The following is a 20,717-nucleotide window of genomic DNA, read 5'->3' on the forward strand; positions in this document are numbered from 1 at the left end:
CTAACTTCCCTTTCGTAAAACTTAAGCTGTCCCTTTTATCCGTGCAAATAAATGATCGAATTAACAAGGATGACTTTATGTAAAACAGCTTTGATAAGTGTGGCCACTTAAAAAAAACATGCAGATTTCCAATAAGATTAAAACATTTTGCTGCCATTACAGAAATATCAAGACAAAAGTTGCAAACAATGCATTTTTCCCTTTAATCTCCTTTCTTCCACTTCCATAGAAAATAATCTTATTAAATATACAAATTGTAGTAGAGAAAAGTTTTCTTTTCCAGTCTTAAGGGATTCAGCGACGTGGGCGATTAATCCTGGCTTCAAACAATTTACTGCCTTAATCCAATTTCGCTTTTTAAAATTTACCTTTTCACGTTCTATTGTCAATCCGTTTTCCACAAGCCTTTTAACTAATGATCAACGTTAGCGGCTTACCAATTCCAACAACTTTAAAGCTTGTGTTTTAGATGAAAATAATTAATTCCTGAGTATTCATGTTATAGTTTAACTATTGATATTTAAGGTGCTGTATTCGGAGCAAGTTCGCGGTTTCCCAGGTCGTCGGATGCTGACGCTCCGCTGCGAACTTTTTGGACTCGCCGGCCACTACGCTCTCTTCCTGCGACCCACAACAGGAGCCCCCATATTGCCGCACACCGCAGCTTACGTAAAGGTCAGTACACGCTTTGACAATTCCACGTGTTCCCATCAATCACTAATAATGAATTAAACGACTGGCATCTGTGAAGTTTCGCCATCTCAAAGTAAACACGACCCTTTTCGAAACAATCTCCGGACTATAAAGTTACATTACCGGACTAATTGGCGAGCATAATTGCGAAAAAATGTAGTGTTTGCGAACGTTTCCCGGCTTGAGGGACGAATTAATTAGAAGATGTTGGTTTCCTAATCGCACTTTAAAATCTCCGAGTCTCGGAGTGAAGAGCTGTTTTAATTAAAGCCTGATACACGACACCTAAAACATCGGCGAAATGGTGCTTGTCATGTATAAGTGGGAAATTCAAGTGGGGAAAAACTGTAATTAACAGGTTTAAGTGTCAACGCTAAGCAGGAAACTTTCCTTGATCGGCGCAGTAACTGGCTGTGCAAAATGATCACTGACATTTAAAATTAATTAAATCAGTTAAATCAATGATTCTGATAGTTCTGAGTGTCGATTAACCAGTTTTGAATTATTAGGTACCGGAATAAAGAATTTATGTATTAATTAGATTTGAAAACTTTTTTATTAAACTGTATATATTTGAAAAAATAAATTATCAACATAATTTGAATAAATTACGAAAGCAGTAATTATCCTAACAACCAATCAAGAGAATATTATTTATATCAAGAAAGAATACATCATATTAAAGTTTGTACAAATTGTTGAAAGAAGTGAGTTTGATGTGACAGGTTTAGTAACAAATGTATGTTATATCTACTATTCTAGTGAAAAAGGAAAGTTAAACTCATTGTAATTCTCCAATGGTACAATAAGGGAAGACTACACTTATTGCACAATATGTAGTTCACACATAGTCTAAGAGCCCGTGGGCGGATAACTATATGTATTTGACCAGACCTGAGTTTTTGTGCATTGAGGCCTCTATACCTACCCTACATGAGATGGGCACTCACTAAGCCCAAAGTGGCGGACGCAGGTACTGCGCATGTGAGACAGGTATCCTTTTTTCGCTTATTTCAAATCCATTTGACCACGTCTGCCACTTGGAAATTTTTAAAATATGATATTATTACTATCAGAAAATACCAATGGCAGACGACCATCACGCCGTTAACATAGTGGCAGACAATTTTGAAAATTCCAAAAAATAAAAATTTTGAATGTAAATGACCATGTCTGCCATTGACATATTTTATTCCTAATAGTATTAAAAACTTATATTTATTACGGCAGACGTCTACATGGCGTACAAATATCAGCAGAAAAAAAAACTCAGCAATCACCCGGCCTGATAGTATGCATAAATGTCCTTGTTTTATATTGATATAATCAACTTTATCCCTTTGATAATAGAAATTAATATTTTTTTGTAATCTATATACGATATTTTATAAGCTAGATGAGGAAAAAGTAGATTTTTAACGCTAAAATCATAAATATTAAGTTATACTGCTGGTAACAAAAAAATTTGTAATCTTTATTTAATTTTTTGTTATTTAGTTAAGACAAATTTTAAAATGTTGAATGAAAAAGAAAGTCATGCATGCATTACAATGTATATATATATATATATATATATATATATATATATACAGTATCAAAAATGATGAACGTGCCTATTCGCGTATTGAGACGGAACATCAATACCCCTTTGTAAACAAAAAAGAAAGATATACATGCAATTATGTGGGCGGGCCGGACTGACTGGAGGGGATCATTTGGTTTTGCTGCGTTTAGCATGCGGTTCGTCTCCGCAGACGAGTTGGTGTCTTTGTACACTTTATTTAATTGTTTTTAGTTTTTTTTACTTATACATTTATTTATTTTATTTAATTTTTGAGATACATTTTTATTTTAAAAAAGAATACTAAATGCATCCGCAAAGATTAATTTATATAGTGCGCAAGCGCGCACTAGCACGGCGCATTGTCTCTGAGAGTGGGGATTCCTACTACCGGGCAAAATTTTTCTCTCTTTGTCGTGGAATCGGTGACAAAGTCACTCACATAATCCGGAAGTTGATCACCTTCGAACCATTTGAATACAAATTTATTATCCTGCTCAATCCAACCATACTCCAATGGGTCCAACGTTGTAGGTTGCTTCTTGTAAGCATTTTTCCAAATAGAGGAAATATAGTGGGCTCTTAAAAATTGTTGATAAAGCTCACTCTTACACGGTGGTATTGAGCTTGCATCAAAATTTTGAATTATTATTATTATTATATATATATATATATATATATATATATATATATATATACATTGTAATGCATGCATGACTTTCTTTTTCATTCAACATTTTAAAATTTGTCTTAACTAAATAACAAAAAATTAAATAAAGATTACAAATATTTTTTGTTACCAGCAGTATAACTTAATATTTATGATTTTAGCGTTAAAAATCTACTTTTTCCTCATCTAGCTTATAAAATATCGTATATAGATTACAAAAAAATATTAATTTCTATTATCAATTATGCATACTATCAGGCCGGGTGATTGCTGAGTTTTTTTTTCTGCTGATATTTGTACGCCATGTAGACGTCTGCCGTAATAAATATAAGTTTTTAATACTATTAGGAATAAAATATATCAATGGCAGACATGGTCATTTACATTCAAAATTTTTATTTTTTGGAATTTTCAAAATTGTCTGCCACTATGTTAACGGCGTGATGGTCGTCTGCCATTGGTATTTTCTGATAGTAATAATATCATATTTTAAAAATTTCCAAGTGGCAGACGTGGTCAAATGGATTTGAAATAAGCGAAAAAAGGATACCTGTCTCACATGCGCAGTACCTGCGTCCGCCACTTTGGGCTTAGTGAGTGCCCATCTCATGTAGGGTAGGTATAGAGGCCTCAATGCACAAAAACTCAGGTCTGGTCAAATACATATAGTTATCCGCCCACGGGCTCTTAGACTAACAGGTACATCACCGGATATGAACTCAAAATTTCCAGCTGTATCCTTTCCAAACTTCGATTGTAAGATTCCAAAATGAAAAAGAATAATCCAGTTTTGATCGCACAACGTAGTAATAAAATAAATTCAAGATATGGAGGTTGTTACCATCATAATAATTTCTCAAAATGAATCCAGGAGAAAAGATATTAAATAATCTCTTGTAAAATCTAAGAACATTGACAATCGTTAAACCTATACATTATATCCTATCTATGAGCGTTTAATGAAATAATGATGAGTGGTTGATTAATATTATTTTGAAGTTGTTAAGGAACTTGGTGATGACATAAATTATTCTATTCAAGATTAAAAAAAAACGAATGCTTGAACATTGTTAATTGTTAAGACGTTTATGGTATATTATGTCCTCAGTACATTATGATTAATTTAATTTTGAAGCTTTTAAGAGATATTATGATTAAATATATTACCGAAGACTATTTTATTTTATTTTAGGTCCAAAAACAGAATTCTTAACACGTTGAAATACAGTTTTCAGTAAATTATATATTATATATAATAGTGGATAATACTGAAAAAGAGGTCAACTAGGGTAGAACTTTTTTTCACTTCACCACAGCTCACAATCTTAAATAATCTCTTGTAAAATCTATGATCTAAGATCTAAAAAAGAATTCTTGAACATTGACAATAGTTAAAACCTACACATTATATCCTATTTATGAGTTTTTAATGAAATAATAAATTATATTTAATATTATTTTGAAGCTGTTAAGGAATTTGATGATGACATAAATTATTCTATTCAAGATTAAAAAAAGAATTCTCGAACACTGACAATTGTTAAGACGTTTATGGTATATTATGTCCAATGAAAAATGTTGAATGAATGATTAATTTAATTTTGAAGCTATCAAGAGATTTTATTATTACATAAATTAATGAAGATTATTTTATTTTATTTTATTTTAGATAAAGAAAGAATTTTTGAACACTCACAATTCTTAATACGTTTAAATTCTGTCTTTAGAAAATTATATCTTCTTATAAGTTATTAATGAAATAACGATGAGTGGGTGTTAAAAATTTTATATTATTTTATCAGTAAATTACACCCTACTTATTAAGTTATTTATTAATGCAATTATGATGAGTGGATGATTAACATTGTATTAAACCAGTTAAGGAATTTTATGACTCAGCAAATGACATCTTACTATGAGTTATTAATGAAAATGATTTTCATTCGGTTTTCCCATACTGTTCCCAAAACTACCCCGGGACTTAATAGACCCGAAGGGTGAATTAATGGCGCGGAGCGGCGGCTACTTCGACATTTATTGCGGTCAATATGCCCCTTGATTTACTTCTGATGGGCCCAACAATCTCACCTGGAAGTAATCGTTACGCAGATCGCAAAGAAATGTAGACGGTCGTTTTTTACACAATTTCCAATTGATCGTTTCCAATGCCGAACGTTTATTTAACGAATAATTTATTAACATTTTTTATTGAACGACCTGTGTACGCTGGAAATTATTTCGGCGGAAGGCGACGAATTAAAATTTATATTTATTGATTAGACAAAGAAGAAGGGGTATAAATAAGCGGACCCTCAATCTTGTAATTGAAGTGAACATTACCAACTCCGACAGACCATTAATCTTTGGGATATGAAAAACGCAGGACGGCGCTTATTGGAAATTATAGTCGTGGAAAATGTATAATGGCTATTTAATGTTTTTCTTTTATTATCATTAGTAATAATTAATGTAGCCAATTACAGACTCGACGAAAATTTTTCGTGCTCCTTAAGAACATTTATCAAACTGACTTGCAGCAGGAAATAAACAAAAGACTCACTGAAGAAATTTCCAATCGACAACTTCTGCGACGCGTAAAGCGAATAACTAATTTTCTTTTGGTACATCCAACATCGAGATTAGTTCGACAGTAATAGACCCCAAGCCGGGTGAGGGTGACAGTAAAAACGACCCCGTTCCCAACTGGTAACATTTGTCGTCGAGTTTCATTGCCGTTCATCCGGACGATTGTTAGGAAATTCATTAGAAGAAGCGCCCCCATAAAACATACCGGACCGATTTTCAAATTAAATTCTGATTGATTCCGACTGATTGGAGCGAACCGGTCGTTTGTGATTGCGGACCGGTTTTCTACGGCTTTTCGCGTCGCGACGTTAAAATCGGATAACCAGATCAAATGAATTGTCGCTTTGTTCGCTTTAAAAGTCCGCCACAATTCGAATTATTCTATTAGCCGCGGCAAGACAATCCCATAATCAATATTTACGTTTCAGGCTGATTGGAGCGAACAATTCGTGTTCAACGTGCACGCCCGCAGCATATTTCCATGCGACGTCCACAACGGGGGAATCACCGTGCTGTTCCAGTATCCCTCGTGCATCCTGGCGGCGGGAGATCGCGTCCGTCTGTTCGCACGGCTTCGTGCGAACGTCGCCTCGTTAGCGCCGCCCACCACCCTCGAGTACGTGGCGGAACAGAGGGTGGTGAGGGGTCAGCACAGTCTTCATTTTGACTGCGATCTGTTCACCGAGAGATACGTGGAGTACTGCTTCGTCTACGTCAGCCAGGCCATCACCGGTGCGGTTGCCGACGTCCGGATGGACTGCGTGCCAACTTTGCCAGTTTCAGGTAAGAACCCGACGGAGTAATGGGTTATTTGTTATCCTACATAAAAAGGGGCACCAAATAAATTGTGTAAAGTGTCAAAGGGTACATGAGGACAGTGTTCCTTCAGTATTAGCTATCGATTCAGTTGAAAAAAAAAACGAATTCCCTGCAGGCTTGACTGGTGATAATAAATTATTTGTCGAGTATTTCAGTTACATTGGCAACGGAAACGCAGCGCCTGTAATACAATAAATATTTCAGGACGGCTTGTTATCTACTATGTGAACATCTATTTAGAATTCAACAGGACGCAATGCGAAGGTCGATATTTTGTGGTAACGATACAGTCCTGTCGTCTTTGGCTTTAAGATGATGAATTATTTAGGAGAAACCACGTATGCAAGACACCTCACAGAAAAATATGTGAAGTTCTGTAACATGTGTTAGTCAGTAATTTTTTAACTTTTTGTGATTTTTTTTTTGATTTTTTTATTTCTAATTTTAGTAAGATAAGATTTTTTTTAGGAACTGAGGGACTTCTAATTTCATCGTGTTTATTAATTTACTTTTAATTTTTAATCAGCAATTGAGGGATTTCTAATAAGAGGGCATGGGTCGTACCACCTCTTCCATCACCAAAATCAGCAATAGAACGAAGAGGCTTACAAATTTGATATTATCAAGACTCAAGATAAGATATTACAAGAAAAACTCATTTCTGAATAACATTTTTAATTATTGATTTAGTTGGGAAATTTCTACTTTATGTTTTGATTTAAGTTCTTTCTTAATTAGTAATTGAAAGATTTATAATAAAAGAACGAGTGTGTTACCACCACTTCCATTATCAACATGAATACAATAATGGGACAATGTTAATTAGGATATTATTATATATTATATTACGATTCAATGGAATCTCAAAATGAAGGATGTAAATCAGCAAAAGAACGTAAAGGTTTACAAATTTGATATTATTAAGACTTAAAATCCTCAGATTTAATAAGAAATACTCAATTTTGAATAACATTTTAATTATTGATTTAGTTATTTAATTAGAAATTGAGAAATTTCTGATTTATGTTTTGATTTAATTTCTTTCTTAATTAGTAATTAAAATATTTCTAATTAAAGAACGAGTGAGGTACCACCACTTCCATTATCAACATAAATACAATGATGGGACAATGTTAATTAGGATGAATATTATATTTTGATTCAATGGAAATTTAAATTTGATATTACAAAGACTCAAAATCTTCAAATATAATAAGAGAAACTCAACTCTGAATAACATTTTAATTATTGATTTAGTTATTAAATGAATTAATTTTTAATTAAGAATTGTGAAATTTCTGATTTATGTATTGATTAAATTTCTTTCTTAATTAGCAGTTATGGGATTTCTAATAAAACGATGAGGGTCGTATCAACTCTTCCATTACTAACATGAATACAGTGATGTTAATTAGGATGAATATTATATTATGATTCAATGGAAACTCAAAACGAAGGATAAAAATCAAAGAACTGAGAGGCTCATAAATTTGATATTACCAAGACTCAAAATCCTCAGGTACAATAAGAAAAACTCAATTCTGAATAATTGATTCAGTTATTAAATTAATTATTTTTTAATTAGGAATTGTGAAATTTCATATATACGTGTTGATTAAATTTATTTATTACTTAGCAATAGAGGAATTTCTAATAAAAAGATGTAAGTCATACCACCTCTTTCATTAGCAACATGAATACAATGATGGAACAATGTTAATTAGGACGAGTATTATATTATGATTCAATGGAGGATAAAAATCAGCAAAAAAAAACTGAGAGACTTATAAATTTAGTATTACCAAGACTCAAAATAATCAGGTATAATAAGAAAAACTCAATTCTGATAAACATTTTAATTATTGATATGAGTTATTAAATAAATTATTTTTTCATTATGAATTGGGAAATTTATTATTTATGTTTTGAATTAATGTCTTGATGGATTTATAATAAAAGAATGAGGGTCGTACCAACTCTTCCATTACTAACATGAATACAATGATGGAACAATGTTAATTAGGATAGGTATTATATTGTGATTCAATGGAAACTGAAAACGAAGGATAAAAACCAACAAAAGTACAAAGAGGTTTACAAATTTTAACATTTTAATTATCGATTTTAGATATTGAATAAATTATTTTTTAATTAAGAATTGGGAAATTTCTTATTAGTTTTGATGTAATTTCTTTATTAATTAGCAATTGAGGGATTTTTAAGAGGAAGAGGGTCGTATCACTTCTTTTATTACCAACATAAACACAATTATATTATGATCCAATAGAAAATCAAAATGAAGAATAAAAGTCTACAAATGAACTGGGAAATTTACTAATTTAATATTACTAAAACTCTAAATACTCAAATCTAATAAGAGAAGTTCAATATTTAACAAGTATAACTTACTACAATTGAATTTAACAAGGAAATATTATAAATTAAATGAAACATTAATAATGATCACTTCTAGATTTTAAGAAATGAATGAGTCATGTTGGAGAGAGCGAATGGTTCCATCTCTCCCCGAATTGGAGGGTACCACCATTTCCACGTCCAACATAAAGAAAATAGATGAAACAATGATACTTTTGAAGAGTAATATTACTTTACTTTGACTTACAATTCTTAGTTGATTGCCACAGTTAGTCACGCTGAAATTTCGCACTCAGTTTACCTTCGGTTTGCGCAGTTTGACGTCACCGTGGATTAGCGGGGAATTAAAATTCAAAACCGACCCACCGCCAATAATCTTTATAAAACAATTAATCGACTTGCAAGTCGGATCAGAAGTGCTCGAGTTCAGCATAAATCAATTAATTACTTAGCCCCGAATATCGAATCACTTCGAATTCGGGCTGCGAGATTGGATCTCCGAGCCGCAAAACGACGTCGTCGAAAATTAGTATTACCGGATTACAATGGATCCGATGTAGAAAAGCGGCACTACTCTCGCCGACGACTTCACCGAATTTACAATGTAAAACAATATCAAATAAAAGGAGCGGATCATTTGGCTCTATATGTGTGTGTGTGTGCCTGCGGGGCCGCGATAACGAATTCCAATTCATTTTCGTCCATTAGCTGTGCGGGCGGATATGAAACAAAAACACCGTTTCGCCAGGAGGATTTTCGAAAGTACGTTGTAAATAATTTTGCGAATACGTAATTATATTTTACAACTCCCACTCCCTTCTTTTGATAGAACCTCGAACATGGATGAGTCTTTTTTTCTTGATAAACCTATTCAACAGTTTATCTCTTGTGCCAGACGTTGGGAAATTTACATAATATGTATAAAGACAAAATTTAACTTTGTGAAGCTTCGATAAGCGATCGCAATTCATTTTCATCCATTAAGCACGTTGACGTGTTGGAAACAAAAATATCGTATGAGTATGCAATTTTACCATGATTTACTTTCAATTAATTGAACGTATAACCAAGACGTGAATCATTTCAAAAATCAGAATCTAAAAGCACTATTTTGCAACAAATATACTGGTTTTTATTGAGCAAATTTAATAAAATTTTCAGAATAAGTGTTTTTTTATCAATATGCATGTAACATAAGTAGATAACACGTTAAAAATGTCCAAAATTCGTCGGCGTGAGCCGGACTTATCAACCCAAGTAATTTAAATGCTGCTGGTTACATTAACAATGTATTAGAACTCATCATAGTACCATACCTTCTACGCCTCCATTCCTTACTCCATGACAATTTAGCCCATCCAGTCCCCTTGTTCTAAGAACAGATTCCACACATCTTGACATTCTCAAAATTAGTGAACGAATAAATTCTTGATCCATAGCTCGCCATTCTTCTCTAGGAACATTGACAAATTTGATGTTACCAAGACTCAAAATCCTCAGTTATAATAAGAGAAACTTAATTCTGAATAACATTTTAATTATTTTGTTAATAAATAAATTATTTTTTAATTAGGAATTGTGAAATTTCTAATTTACGTGTTGATTAAATTTCTTTCTTAATTAGGAGCTGAGAGATTTCTAATAAAGAGGGTCGTACTAACTCTTCCATTACTAAAATGAATACAATGATGGAACAATGTTAATTAGGATGAATATTATATTATGATTAATGGAAACTCAAAATGAAGAATAAAAATCAGCAAGGCTTATAAATTTGATATTACCAAGACACACAATCATCAGGTATAATAAGAAAAACTAAATTCTGAATAATATTTTAATTATTAATATGGGTTATTAATTAAATTATTTTTTAATTAGGGATTGGGAAATTTCTAATCTATGTTTTGTCTTTCTTAATTAGCAATTGAGAGATTTCTAATAAAACGATGAGGGTGGAACCACTTCTTCATTTTTTGTATCAAGATCCATGTGAGTAGAAAACACGTTAAAAATATCCAGAATTCGTCAGCGTGAGCCGAACTTATCCTCCTAGGTAATTTGAATGCTGCTGGTTACATTAACAATTTGCTAGAGTCCATCATAGTACCATACCTTCTACGCCTCGGTTTCTTGCATCTTCTTCCGGATAATTTAGCACATCTTCGATTGTAGAAGGACTACATTTTTACAATTAGGTTAATCAATCCAATCCCCTTGTTCTAATAACAGCTTCCACACATCTTGGCATTTACAAATTTAGTAAACGAGTAAATTCTTGATCCGTAGCTCGGCATTCTTCTCTAATAACATTGGTAAGGTCCTCCAAAACTTGAGGTTGGTGGTTTCGATTGTAAATTTGTCTTTGGAGACTGTCCCATATGTGCTCAATTGGATTCCAATTTGGGGAACATATGGGCCACTCTCTCTAAAGAAAGTCCTCCTCACACTGTTACAGAATTAACTTTAAAAGGAACAGTTGGAGCCATTTTTTGCTCATGATATCTCTCACAACGTTCACGCCATGTCTAATCTTCAGAAGTCTTCTTTGAGGTATTCTACGGTGCTAAACAACACATTAATAAGAATTAAATATATAAAAAGTAAAATAAATTTATAATAGAGCTGAAATCATTGAAATAAGGTCACTAGCCAAAATAAGACAATTTTTTAATTCTGTTTAAAAAACGTCAAATTATCCACTTCAAAAAGCAAAAGTTGTATAGTTAATTTTAGTTTTACCCTTAAAGACGTTGCTGCTTCCCCTTTAATTTGAACAGGAAATCTATTACGTTGATAATAAATTAATTGATAATTAAATTTCCTATCTTTTGCTTAGTTTTAAAATAGATAATAACGTTAAATATTTTAGGGGATCCAAAATCCATTGTTCATCCACTACCATATTAAATTGTATCAAATATTTGTTTAAATCGTTAAACGTTCTCAATTTAATTTGGTCCCAATTAATCTTGCAGATTTATATGGAACGTAAACAGACATAAATAAATTAAGTAAACAACACAATATAAATTTAAATGTAAATAATCGTTTAATTTGGTGCGAATAATTAAAGGTTTTTGTTATGAATTGCCAACTGAGCACACACTATAATAATATTTTTGTCCTGTTTCAAGAGAGAAATGTCCGGTCGTTTTAATAAACTAGCACATCCGACATTATCCTCGTCCACAGGCGTATATTTAATTGTGAAAAGTGGCCCGTGTCACTTTTGCAAAATGGAAATAATAATTAAGGACCATTATCAACGTTCAGCACTTTGAAATAAGCAAACGTTGAATTTGAAATGCTGCAAAATTTGATATGTTCCATGGTTTATTACAATGAAACATGGAATAACTAAAAAATTAGCAAACCAAATTTTTTGCTAAAATAGGAAAACTACGACTACATATTTGTTAGTGCTGACTGGGAAACTGAATAGTTGCATTTCATGTTACATTATTATTATTAAAATGATGGGAATAAAAAACTGATTAGTGAGTGCATTTTCCTAAAATATATTTTAATGTATGGCTATTTTGTATTTTGATGAACACTTATTTTTTCGGTCGGTAGAAACTTTTATGGTCACCGGAAATTTTTTGTTTTTAAAACAACTATTTTTTAAATAGGGAAATTTCTTTAACCATCGAATTTACACAACAAAAATGTGCATAAAATCTTAATTTTTTGACTGAAAATAAATAAAAATGTTTCTAAATTATATTTCGTAAATTTTTTATTTAGAATTTATTGTTTACCTGAAACGGCACTAATTTTTTATACCTGATGTATTTCATTGTTTTAAACAGGTAAAATATATTAGATAAATTTAATTCTAAATAAACTAATTAATTAATTAACCCTTCAAGTAGAAATAATACTTATATTTCGGTCGGTAAAAAACTTGTATGATCACTGGGATTTTTTTAAACAACTATTTTTTAAATAGGGAAATTTATTTAACCATCGAATTTACATAAAAAAGTGCATAAAATCTTAATTTTTTGACTGAAAATAAATAGAAATATTTCTAAATTATATTTCTTGAAAAACTTTTTTTATACCTGATGTATTTCATTGTTTTAAACAGGTAAAATATATTAGATAAATTTAATTCTAAATAAACTAATTATTAATTAATCATTCATGTAAAAATAATACTTATTTTTTCGGTCGGCAAAAACCTTTTATGGTCACTGGGAATTTTTTGTTTTTAAAACAACTAATTTTTAATTAGGGAAATTTCTTTAACCATCGAATTTACACAAAAAGGTGTATAAAATCTTTATTTTTTGACTGACAATGAATAAAAATGTTTCTAAATTATGTTTCTTAAAATATTTATTTAGAATGTTAGAATTTATTGTTTACCTGCAACAGCACTAATTTTTTTATACCTGATGTATTTCATTGTTTTAAACATGTAAAACATATTAGATAAATTTAATTCCACATAAACTAATCAATTAATTAATCATTCATGTAAAAATAACAAGTATTTTTTCGGTCGGTAGAAAACTTGTATGATCACTGGGAATTTTTTGTTTTTAAAACAACTATTTTTTTAAATAGAGAAATTTCTTTAACCATCGAATTTACACAATAGTTCAATAATATTTGAATTTATTGTTTACCTGTAGTGACACTAATTTTTATACCTATTGCATTTCATTATGTTCATGTTCATTGTTTTAAACAGGTAGATAAATTAGATAAATTTAACTAATTAATTAATTAACCATACATGTAAAAATAAAAGTGATTAAATTATTTGATTTAAAACATCGTACCTGTGCTGCCTTAAGGTAAGGATGAGAAATTTTAATTCAAAATTAATAAATCAATAAGTCAATTATAACAACTTAATAATTTGCAATGTGACGTGTACCATTTGAAATGGATTCCACTAATGTAATGTTTAATGTGTTTTCTATTATTAATATTATGTAGCAGATTAACTTAAGTTTATTCCCTCTTAAACTGCGTATTTTATTCATTTTTTACTGGAGAAAATGATGGCTTTTAATTTATAATATTTTAACATACCGTGTCGATTTAGTCAATTATTTTCCAGCTATATTTCACTTTTTAAATTATTTAATGAGTCGTAGTTAAACTCCATCATCAATGTATCAAAAATTATGATTCAGTCCTCCCAAGTTCGAAAGATACGAGTGAATATTGCTAGGAAATTACTGCTAAATAAGTCGTTTCCTGTATTATTAACAAAGGCACGTAGTAGTTAGGAAAAATATCAATAAATTAATAAGTCAAATGTCAAAAATTAGTCCATTTTTATCGTCAATTCAAATTAACCAGCTGAAGGAAATGGGACTTGCTGAAAATTAGTTTAAGAACTGTGAGAAGAAGATTAGTGGATGAGAATATGTTTTTTCAGGGACCTGCTGAGAAAATCCTGCTTTCTACTAAGTCCACTGGACCACAGAACAGTGGCGATGTGTAGTTTTTAATAATTGACGTAAAAATGGTGGATCAGCTCATGTTAAACGTCATACAGAGACAAGGCTACGTTTGTTATTCCCACTGTGAAAAAGGGTGGTGGTTTAGATGTGTTATGATGATGCTTCTTCTTCTGGCTTAAGCCCTCCTCATCGTATATGAGGGGTTAATTAACTACTATGTTTAACACCATAAAAATCCCAAACTCGTAGTCAAAATTGAGACGAATTAACCAAAAGTTTAAACTATCAATGTTTTATCTTGGCTAATGCAATCTTCAGATACTAGTCCTGAGGCAGGAAACATGCAGGCCAGATTTCGATTTGCTCAGGATCATGTACATCGGACCACAGAACAGTGGCGATATGTAGTTTATAGTGATGAGCCTGCATTTAATTTATTTAAAAATGGCGAATTAGCTCATGTTAAACGTCGTACAGAGGCAACAATACACAAAACGTTTGTTATACTTCCCGTGAAACAGGGTGGTAGTTTAATTATACTACGAGAATGCTTCTAAGCTTCTGGTGTAAGCCCTCTCCGTCATATAAAAGGACACATTAACCAAATTGTGTACTGGGATATATTAAACAACCATTTGCTTCCACATAAGAAAGAAATAAACTAACTAGTATATTTTAAAAGTTGCTATAGTAATGGCAATATCCTGCTTCATTTTAGTGATCATTTAAAATCCTGCTAAATTTGGATGTGTGTATGTGACATTCCATTCACATTAATTAATCATTAGGTATTATAACCTTGATGGTAAATTCTTGAATTTTGAAAATTTCTAGAGGTAAGAATAGGTAAAGAAAAAATATGTATATATATGTTTGTTAGTTTCAAAGTGTATATGTTATACCTTCTAGTGAAAGAAGAATTTAATATAAAATTTACCATGTCAACCTCTCAAGTTAGTTACAAAAGAATATTTTATAAAAATGACTCAGACAGTCCCATACGTGTCTGCACAGGAAAGAAAACATCTTTTTTGCACCGTAAAAAGTACAAAAGATTTGGAAAGAATGGGCAAAACAGGAGAGTCTCTCTATCTGCCTGCAGTAAAGGGAGATATTACCGTCTTGTATCTTATGATGGACCTAGAAGCTTAGTGGCATCCCTCTCTAATCCTAGAGAAAGGAGTTCAGCCCAATATTTCTCTTCAGATAGTGATTCTAACTCTAAAGAGAGTGGTTACTCTTCTCCTACATCTGCGGGAAGTAGAAGTCCATCTCCTGATGAATATGAAGAAGTGTTGTTAGATTATCACGAAGAATATGAAGTGACTGGGCATCACCCTTTTTCGTCCGAAATTTCTCATGAAGATTACACATCACAACTGTTTTGGGACTATCAACTGGAAGACAGTGACTATTGTGATCAGGAGTTATTTGAAGAAGATATTTATGAAAAACTTAATCTGTCAAGTATTGAAAAATATTCGCATTACGTAGATTTTGATTCCGAATACATTTCAACGTTCGCTGACGCCATTACTAATGCGTATTTTCATCTTGAAAGCCTCGCAGAAGAAAGTAAGTTGGCTGACATTGATCCGCCCTCATCCCACTTCTCATTAGGTACTTTCATCAATCCTCCAAGCCCGTCAGAGATACCGGTTCCACCAATTAAATGGACGTTATAACTTTATAATATATATTGTAATATTAGTTGTAAATATGTAAACATAGAAATATACGACTTAAAAATTTCAATTCAGATCATTTGTTATTTTTGTCCTTAAATCCGTACGTAAATTATATTGAATGAGTCTTTTCAACTTCGCACAGTGCAGTTGTTCGAAACAGCCGTGAAAAGCATGAACTCCCATAGAAATGTAGATAAGCAAATTCTCGAGTTTGCTTTTAGGGTGGAAAGATAGACTTAATAGGTTTTAAGTTGCGGGGCATATCAAACAAGTGGGCATGAAAGGGGAGAGGAGTGCCTCCACTCTAATTCTCTAATGCATAAGTGCGCACATAAGGCCCGGTGGCCCCAAGGATGACACTTATGGATGGGGAATTTATTTTTATGCGAATGGCCTGGCAACTTTTCAGATTTAACAACAAAGATAACTCTATTTATGTGACATCGATTTTTTGTTCAGGGTTTTATCTTTAGAAGTTTTGAAGTACCTCTTCAGAGTGCTGAAATATTTAGAGCATTTATGGCGTGTATAATTGTTCACTTTATATTATCAATTAAACTTTGTTTCAGAATCGGAAAGTGGAGGCTGGGGTGATTGGAGTGCTTGGACACCGTGTTCCAGTACCTGCATTGGTGGTACAAGAAGTCGATATAGATTTTGTGATTCTCCACCTCCACGTTATGGGGCTAAATTTTGTGAGGTAATTAATTGTCAATTTATTCATATGTATATTCACATTCAGCTGGAATGATCTAAATTTATTGCAAATAGCAGGGAATAAAATTATGTTCATAAATTATGCTCAAATAAGTTTATTTGTGTGTTTGGTTAATCAATTTAAAAGGTAATACAACATTAAATTATTATAATATTCACTTTATTAATTACTATTTGGTAAATGCTACACTAAATTCTCTATAACTAGTTCATTAGTATTATTTCTGCCATGACGATTAATTATAAATATATATCATTGTTAATATAACATATATGTACAAGGTCCATGTTAACACTTAATCTATTGAATAATTTATTTCAGAGACAGATTCACTTCTAAATTCTAATTCAGCTTCTTCATAACTGTGGAAGTTCTCTCTATCGATAGGAGAATCTTCATCAACCCTTGCATCTTTAGAAATGGGTTCTCCCGTTACATCAACAAAGTGTGTCACACATTTAAATTCGCTACTCGAATTTGATGCTGTTTCTTCAATTGCTTTTGTTTGAGTGCACTTAGATTGTTTCGTTTCAACTTCTTCAAAACTTTTATATCTGGGAACGAACGCCAGGTCCCCAATTTTATAAATAGCAGAATTAATTGAGTCCAAAGATGGCTTTCTCATAGGAGTGTTTTCAACGTTGCACAGGATATTGAGAAGTTTGTTTAAAAAGTCTTCCCTTTTCGAAACTTTCAAAGATGCATCTCTTGAGTCCATCGCTGCTAATACTTGTTCTGTGCTGGTGATGGCATCCATTAGGATCGATGACAATCTCACATTTTCATCTTTAAAATGTCTATATTCTGTAACCAAGGATGACTTTTCGCAATAAAGTGCGTGAAGATTTTGTTTCAGCATTTTGTTGTTGTAGTTCAATGAGTCGATGGTGTTTTTCTGGTCTTCAATAATTTTAACATAGTTTTTGCCGGTTGTTTCCTGTTCTTTGATCCAATTATAGTCGTCGGTTAATTCTTGGCATTTTTGTGTTAACTCCGTTACCAATTTCTTCTGCAACCTGCTGATGTTTAAGGCCTTCATCTTCTCGGATTTTTCTAATTCAAAGAGTTGTTTGTAATATTTGGTACGTTCTTTTAGTTTTTCATTTTCTTCCAACATTTTTTCCTGCTTCATCAATAATTCGTTAATTTCGTTATTAATGGAAATATTCTCCTGGACAACTCTGTGAGTGGAAGCTGCAATTCTTAGATAGTTCTCCTTTTGAAAATCTTCTGCTAGCTCCCTTAACTTGTTCTCCAAATCTTGTCGCAGCTTATCTTTGGATATAATAAATTGTTTTTCTATTTCATATATTTGTTTTTGATGTTCAGCCTCTTGTTCCTGAAATTTCTTTTCTTGATCGTCGAACTTTTGCAGCAAATCTTCTCTCTGCACACGAAATTCTTCTAAAGTGTTAAGCTTACGTTCCAGAAGTTTATTTTCGGACTCGAGTTGGTCGTGCATTTGGTTGTACTTATCATTCATTTGCTTTATTTTATTTTCGTACTGGCAGACATCTTCGGCTCGTGACTCATTCAAAGAAATGACCCTTTCTTGCAACTCGTTGATTTCTTCAGACTTCGCCGTTAAGGTCCTCCGAAGGTACGTGATAATATCGTTGCGATCTTCGTCTAATTTTTCGTAATTCTCCTTACCGATTTCATTCTTTTCCTCCAGTTCCTGAGTGAGGGTCCTAAGTCGGTTGATTTTCCTGTTTAGGTCGGCGATTTGCAGCTCATAGAATGTCTTGTCCACTTCAGTTAGAGCATTTGGGTCGACTTTTACTTCCTTTTTCTTTTTGGATTTACCCTTTCCTTTTCCTTTGGGCATTTTGTAAGAATATAACTAGACTCAATGGAGATATGCAGGCGACTGATGTTATTTTACAGCTGTTGTTTAGTTTCCGCAGCAACCAGCAGTATTGATTACACAGCTTTGTATAATTCTATCACACTGTGATATAAAAATTTTATTATACTTATGGATGATTATAATAAATATTTAAATCTATATTTTAAAAAATTATGACTACACAACGTAAGTTGGTAATTAATTATTAATCTATGGTTTGTGTTATTGACACATTAAGTCAATAGAATGTGTTTTTCCTATTTTTGTTTAAGTAATATTTTATTTAATTACTGAAGCTAAAAAACCAAAAAAAAAAAAACAAGATGCCTAAGAAACGTAAAGGCCCCCAAGTCGTCTGGACTCCAGTGGCAATGACCGAAGTAGACCGAAAATTTTATGAGTTAGAAATTGAGGATCGGAAAAGCAAAATATATCGTATGGAATGCCTTATCGAAGAACTGGAAGAACAAGAAATTGAAAAGGAATTTACGCTTAAGACAAGTGAGAGTCTCTCGTCCGAAATCAAACAACTGCGAAGGACATTGGCGGAAAAATATGAGGAAATGAATTCGATTCAAAAGTGTGTGACGGAAAAAAATACAGTTTTTAATAATGAAATTAAAAATCAAGAGATTAAAATCGAACAACTGGACAAACAATTTCACGAGGAAAAATATAATTTTATGTGTCAATACAAAGCAATATCTGCGAAATGCAACTTCTTGGAAGAGTTCAATAAAGTTTACAATAAAATTATAATTCAGTACGATGAACGGGAAGAGTATATGAAAGAAAAAGAAGAAAGTCATAAAAGAAATATGGAATTAACTGAAGAAGGTTACGAATCTATTAAAAAGAATTTAATTCATAATACAGAAAAAAGGCTATTCCACGTATCGAAGGCATTCCAAAGGAAAATATTTACTTTCAAAGTTCATCATACAATTGCGAGAACAATTAGAGAAAATGTCCGAGTTAATAATGAAATTGATTTCTTAAATAATTCTCAAATAAAGTTAGAGAACGATTTGGAATATTTTACATGCGAGACGGAGAGATTAACGAATCTTTCAATATTACGAAGAGAAGATATTAATGAAAAAATGAGAGCCGTTCTTGTCCAGAATAACGTAATAAAAGGTCTCAAGGAAAGGAAAAATATGTGGTATCAAAATAGACCAATAAATAAAAAGTGTGTGACCTTTGAAACAAATATTGACTTTCAAAATTTAACATATGTGCTTAAAACACTGCATCAAAATTTGAACAGATTAAAATCTGATAGAGCTTCACTCGAATTACAAACGAACACAAATGAAAAAAAACTTGAACAACTGCAAAGATATTTATTTGAGGCAGTTTACTTTACTGAAATCGAATTCGATAAATATCGGGACGATAAAATTCAATTAAGACAAGTGCTGAAAGATCTCAAGGCATATTTTACCAGATCAGCAACTCCATCATTTTTATCGGTTTCAACAATTAAGTCTGCACGTGTTGACGAGGATTTACATGTTTCTTCAAAGGACCTCCTTGCTCGTCCTGAATTTAAATTTTATCGTAGTATGGGGATACAAACGGATTTTGCAAGAATTAGCGAAGTGACATCAAAAATATCCAATGATATAATAGAGATTGTTCCTGAGAAAGAATCTGTGGCTTCACATGTATCCAAGGAAGAGGAAAGGTTTTTCAGGGATGACTTTTCTGAAATTATTTCGGAAATAGAAGAAGATAATTCTGATAGTCTAACAGAAGAGATGTCGATATTGTTTCTTCTTTGATGCGAATCGGGTTTATCCAAAATTATGCTCTAGAATAAATAAAATTTTATAAATGGTTAAACTCTTTTTAATTTAATTTAAATTGTATTAGATTTCCAATTTCCAAAACGATTTTGGAACTGTGAAGTATTTTACCAAAACCTCTAATTACAATCAAGGTTAATCAATTGAAAGATAAAATTAAAAATATTTTTTGTCGACTTAATCGAATTTTGGCACCCTATATACTGCACAAATGTCATTGAAATTTTGGCCCAAATTATGACAGTGTAAGTCATTGGGGGGTGGGGTATATTGCGTAAATTTTACATTAATTGAATACTAAGTGAAGTCAAAATTTGAAGATGCCTAAAAGACGTAAAGCTCGACAGGTCATCTGGGCTCCGATTGCAATGAACGAAGTAGAAAGAAAATTTTATCAACTGGAAATAGAGGATAGGAAACTGAAAATATCTCGTCTGGAACATGATATAGAGGGACTTAAGTTAAAGCAGACAAATAAAGAAAGTCAAATTGAATTCGGTGATCAATTATCTTTTGA

General features: G+C 32.0%; 3 protein-coding genes across 4 annotated transcripts in view; 1 reads left to right on the forward strand and 2 right to left on the reverse strand.

Moving 5' to 3' along the window:
• Nucleotides 1-20,717, reverse strand: part of LOC109600372 (RNA polymerase-associated protein CTR9 homolog) — a 357,258-nt gene that overhangs the window by 112,849 nt on the left and 223,692 nt on the right. The window lies entirely within an intron of this gene.
• The window catches only part of LOC109604187 (uncharacterized), a 132,190-nt gene that overhangs the window by 102,779 nt on the left and 8,694 nt on the right, over nucleotides 1-20,717 (forward strand). For both annotated transcript variants that reach the window (XM_049964332.1, XM_049964331.1), the window contains exons 4-6: nucleotides 526-675; nucleotides 5,939-6,293; nucleotides 16,392-16,522. In XM_049964332.1, the coding sequence (XP_049820289.1) occupies nucleotides 526-675; nucleotides 5,939-6,293; nucleotides 16,392-16,522 (636 nt within the window). The remainder of the gene's footprint in view (nucleotides 1-525; nucleotides 676-5,938; nucleotides 6,294-16,391; nucleotides 16,523-20,717) is intronic.
• Nucleotides 16,830-18,368, reverse strand: LOC126264833 (cilia- and flagella-associated protein 157-like). The gene has a single exon (XM_049964335.1). It carries the CDS (start codon nucleotides 18,366-18,368, stop codon nucleotides 16,836-16,838), a length of 1,533 nt encoding a protein of 510 aa, XP_049820292.1. The 3' UTR covers nucleotides 16,830-16,835.

The sequence above is a fragment of the Aethina tumida genome, chromosome 3, assembly GCF_024364675.1.
Source record: "Aethina tumida isolate Nest 87 chromosome 3, icAetTumi1.1, whole genome shotgun sequence".
Taxonomy (NCBI): domain Eukaryota; kingdom Metazoa; phylum Arthropoda; class Insecta; order Coleoptera; family Nitidulidae; genus Aethina; species Aethina tumida.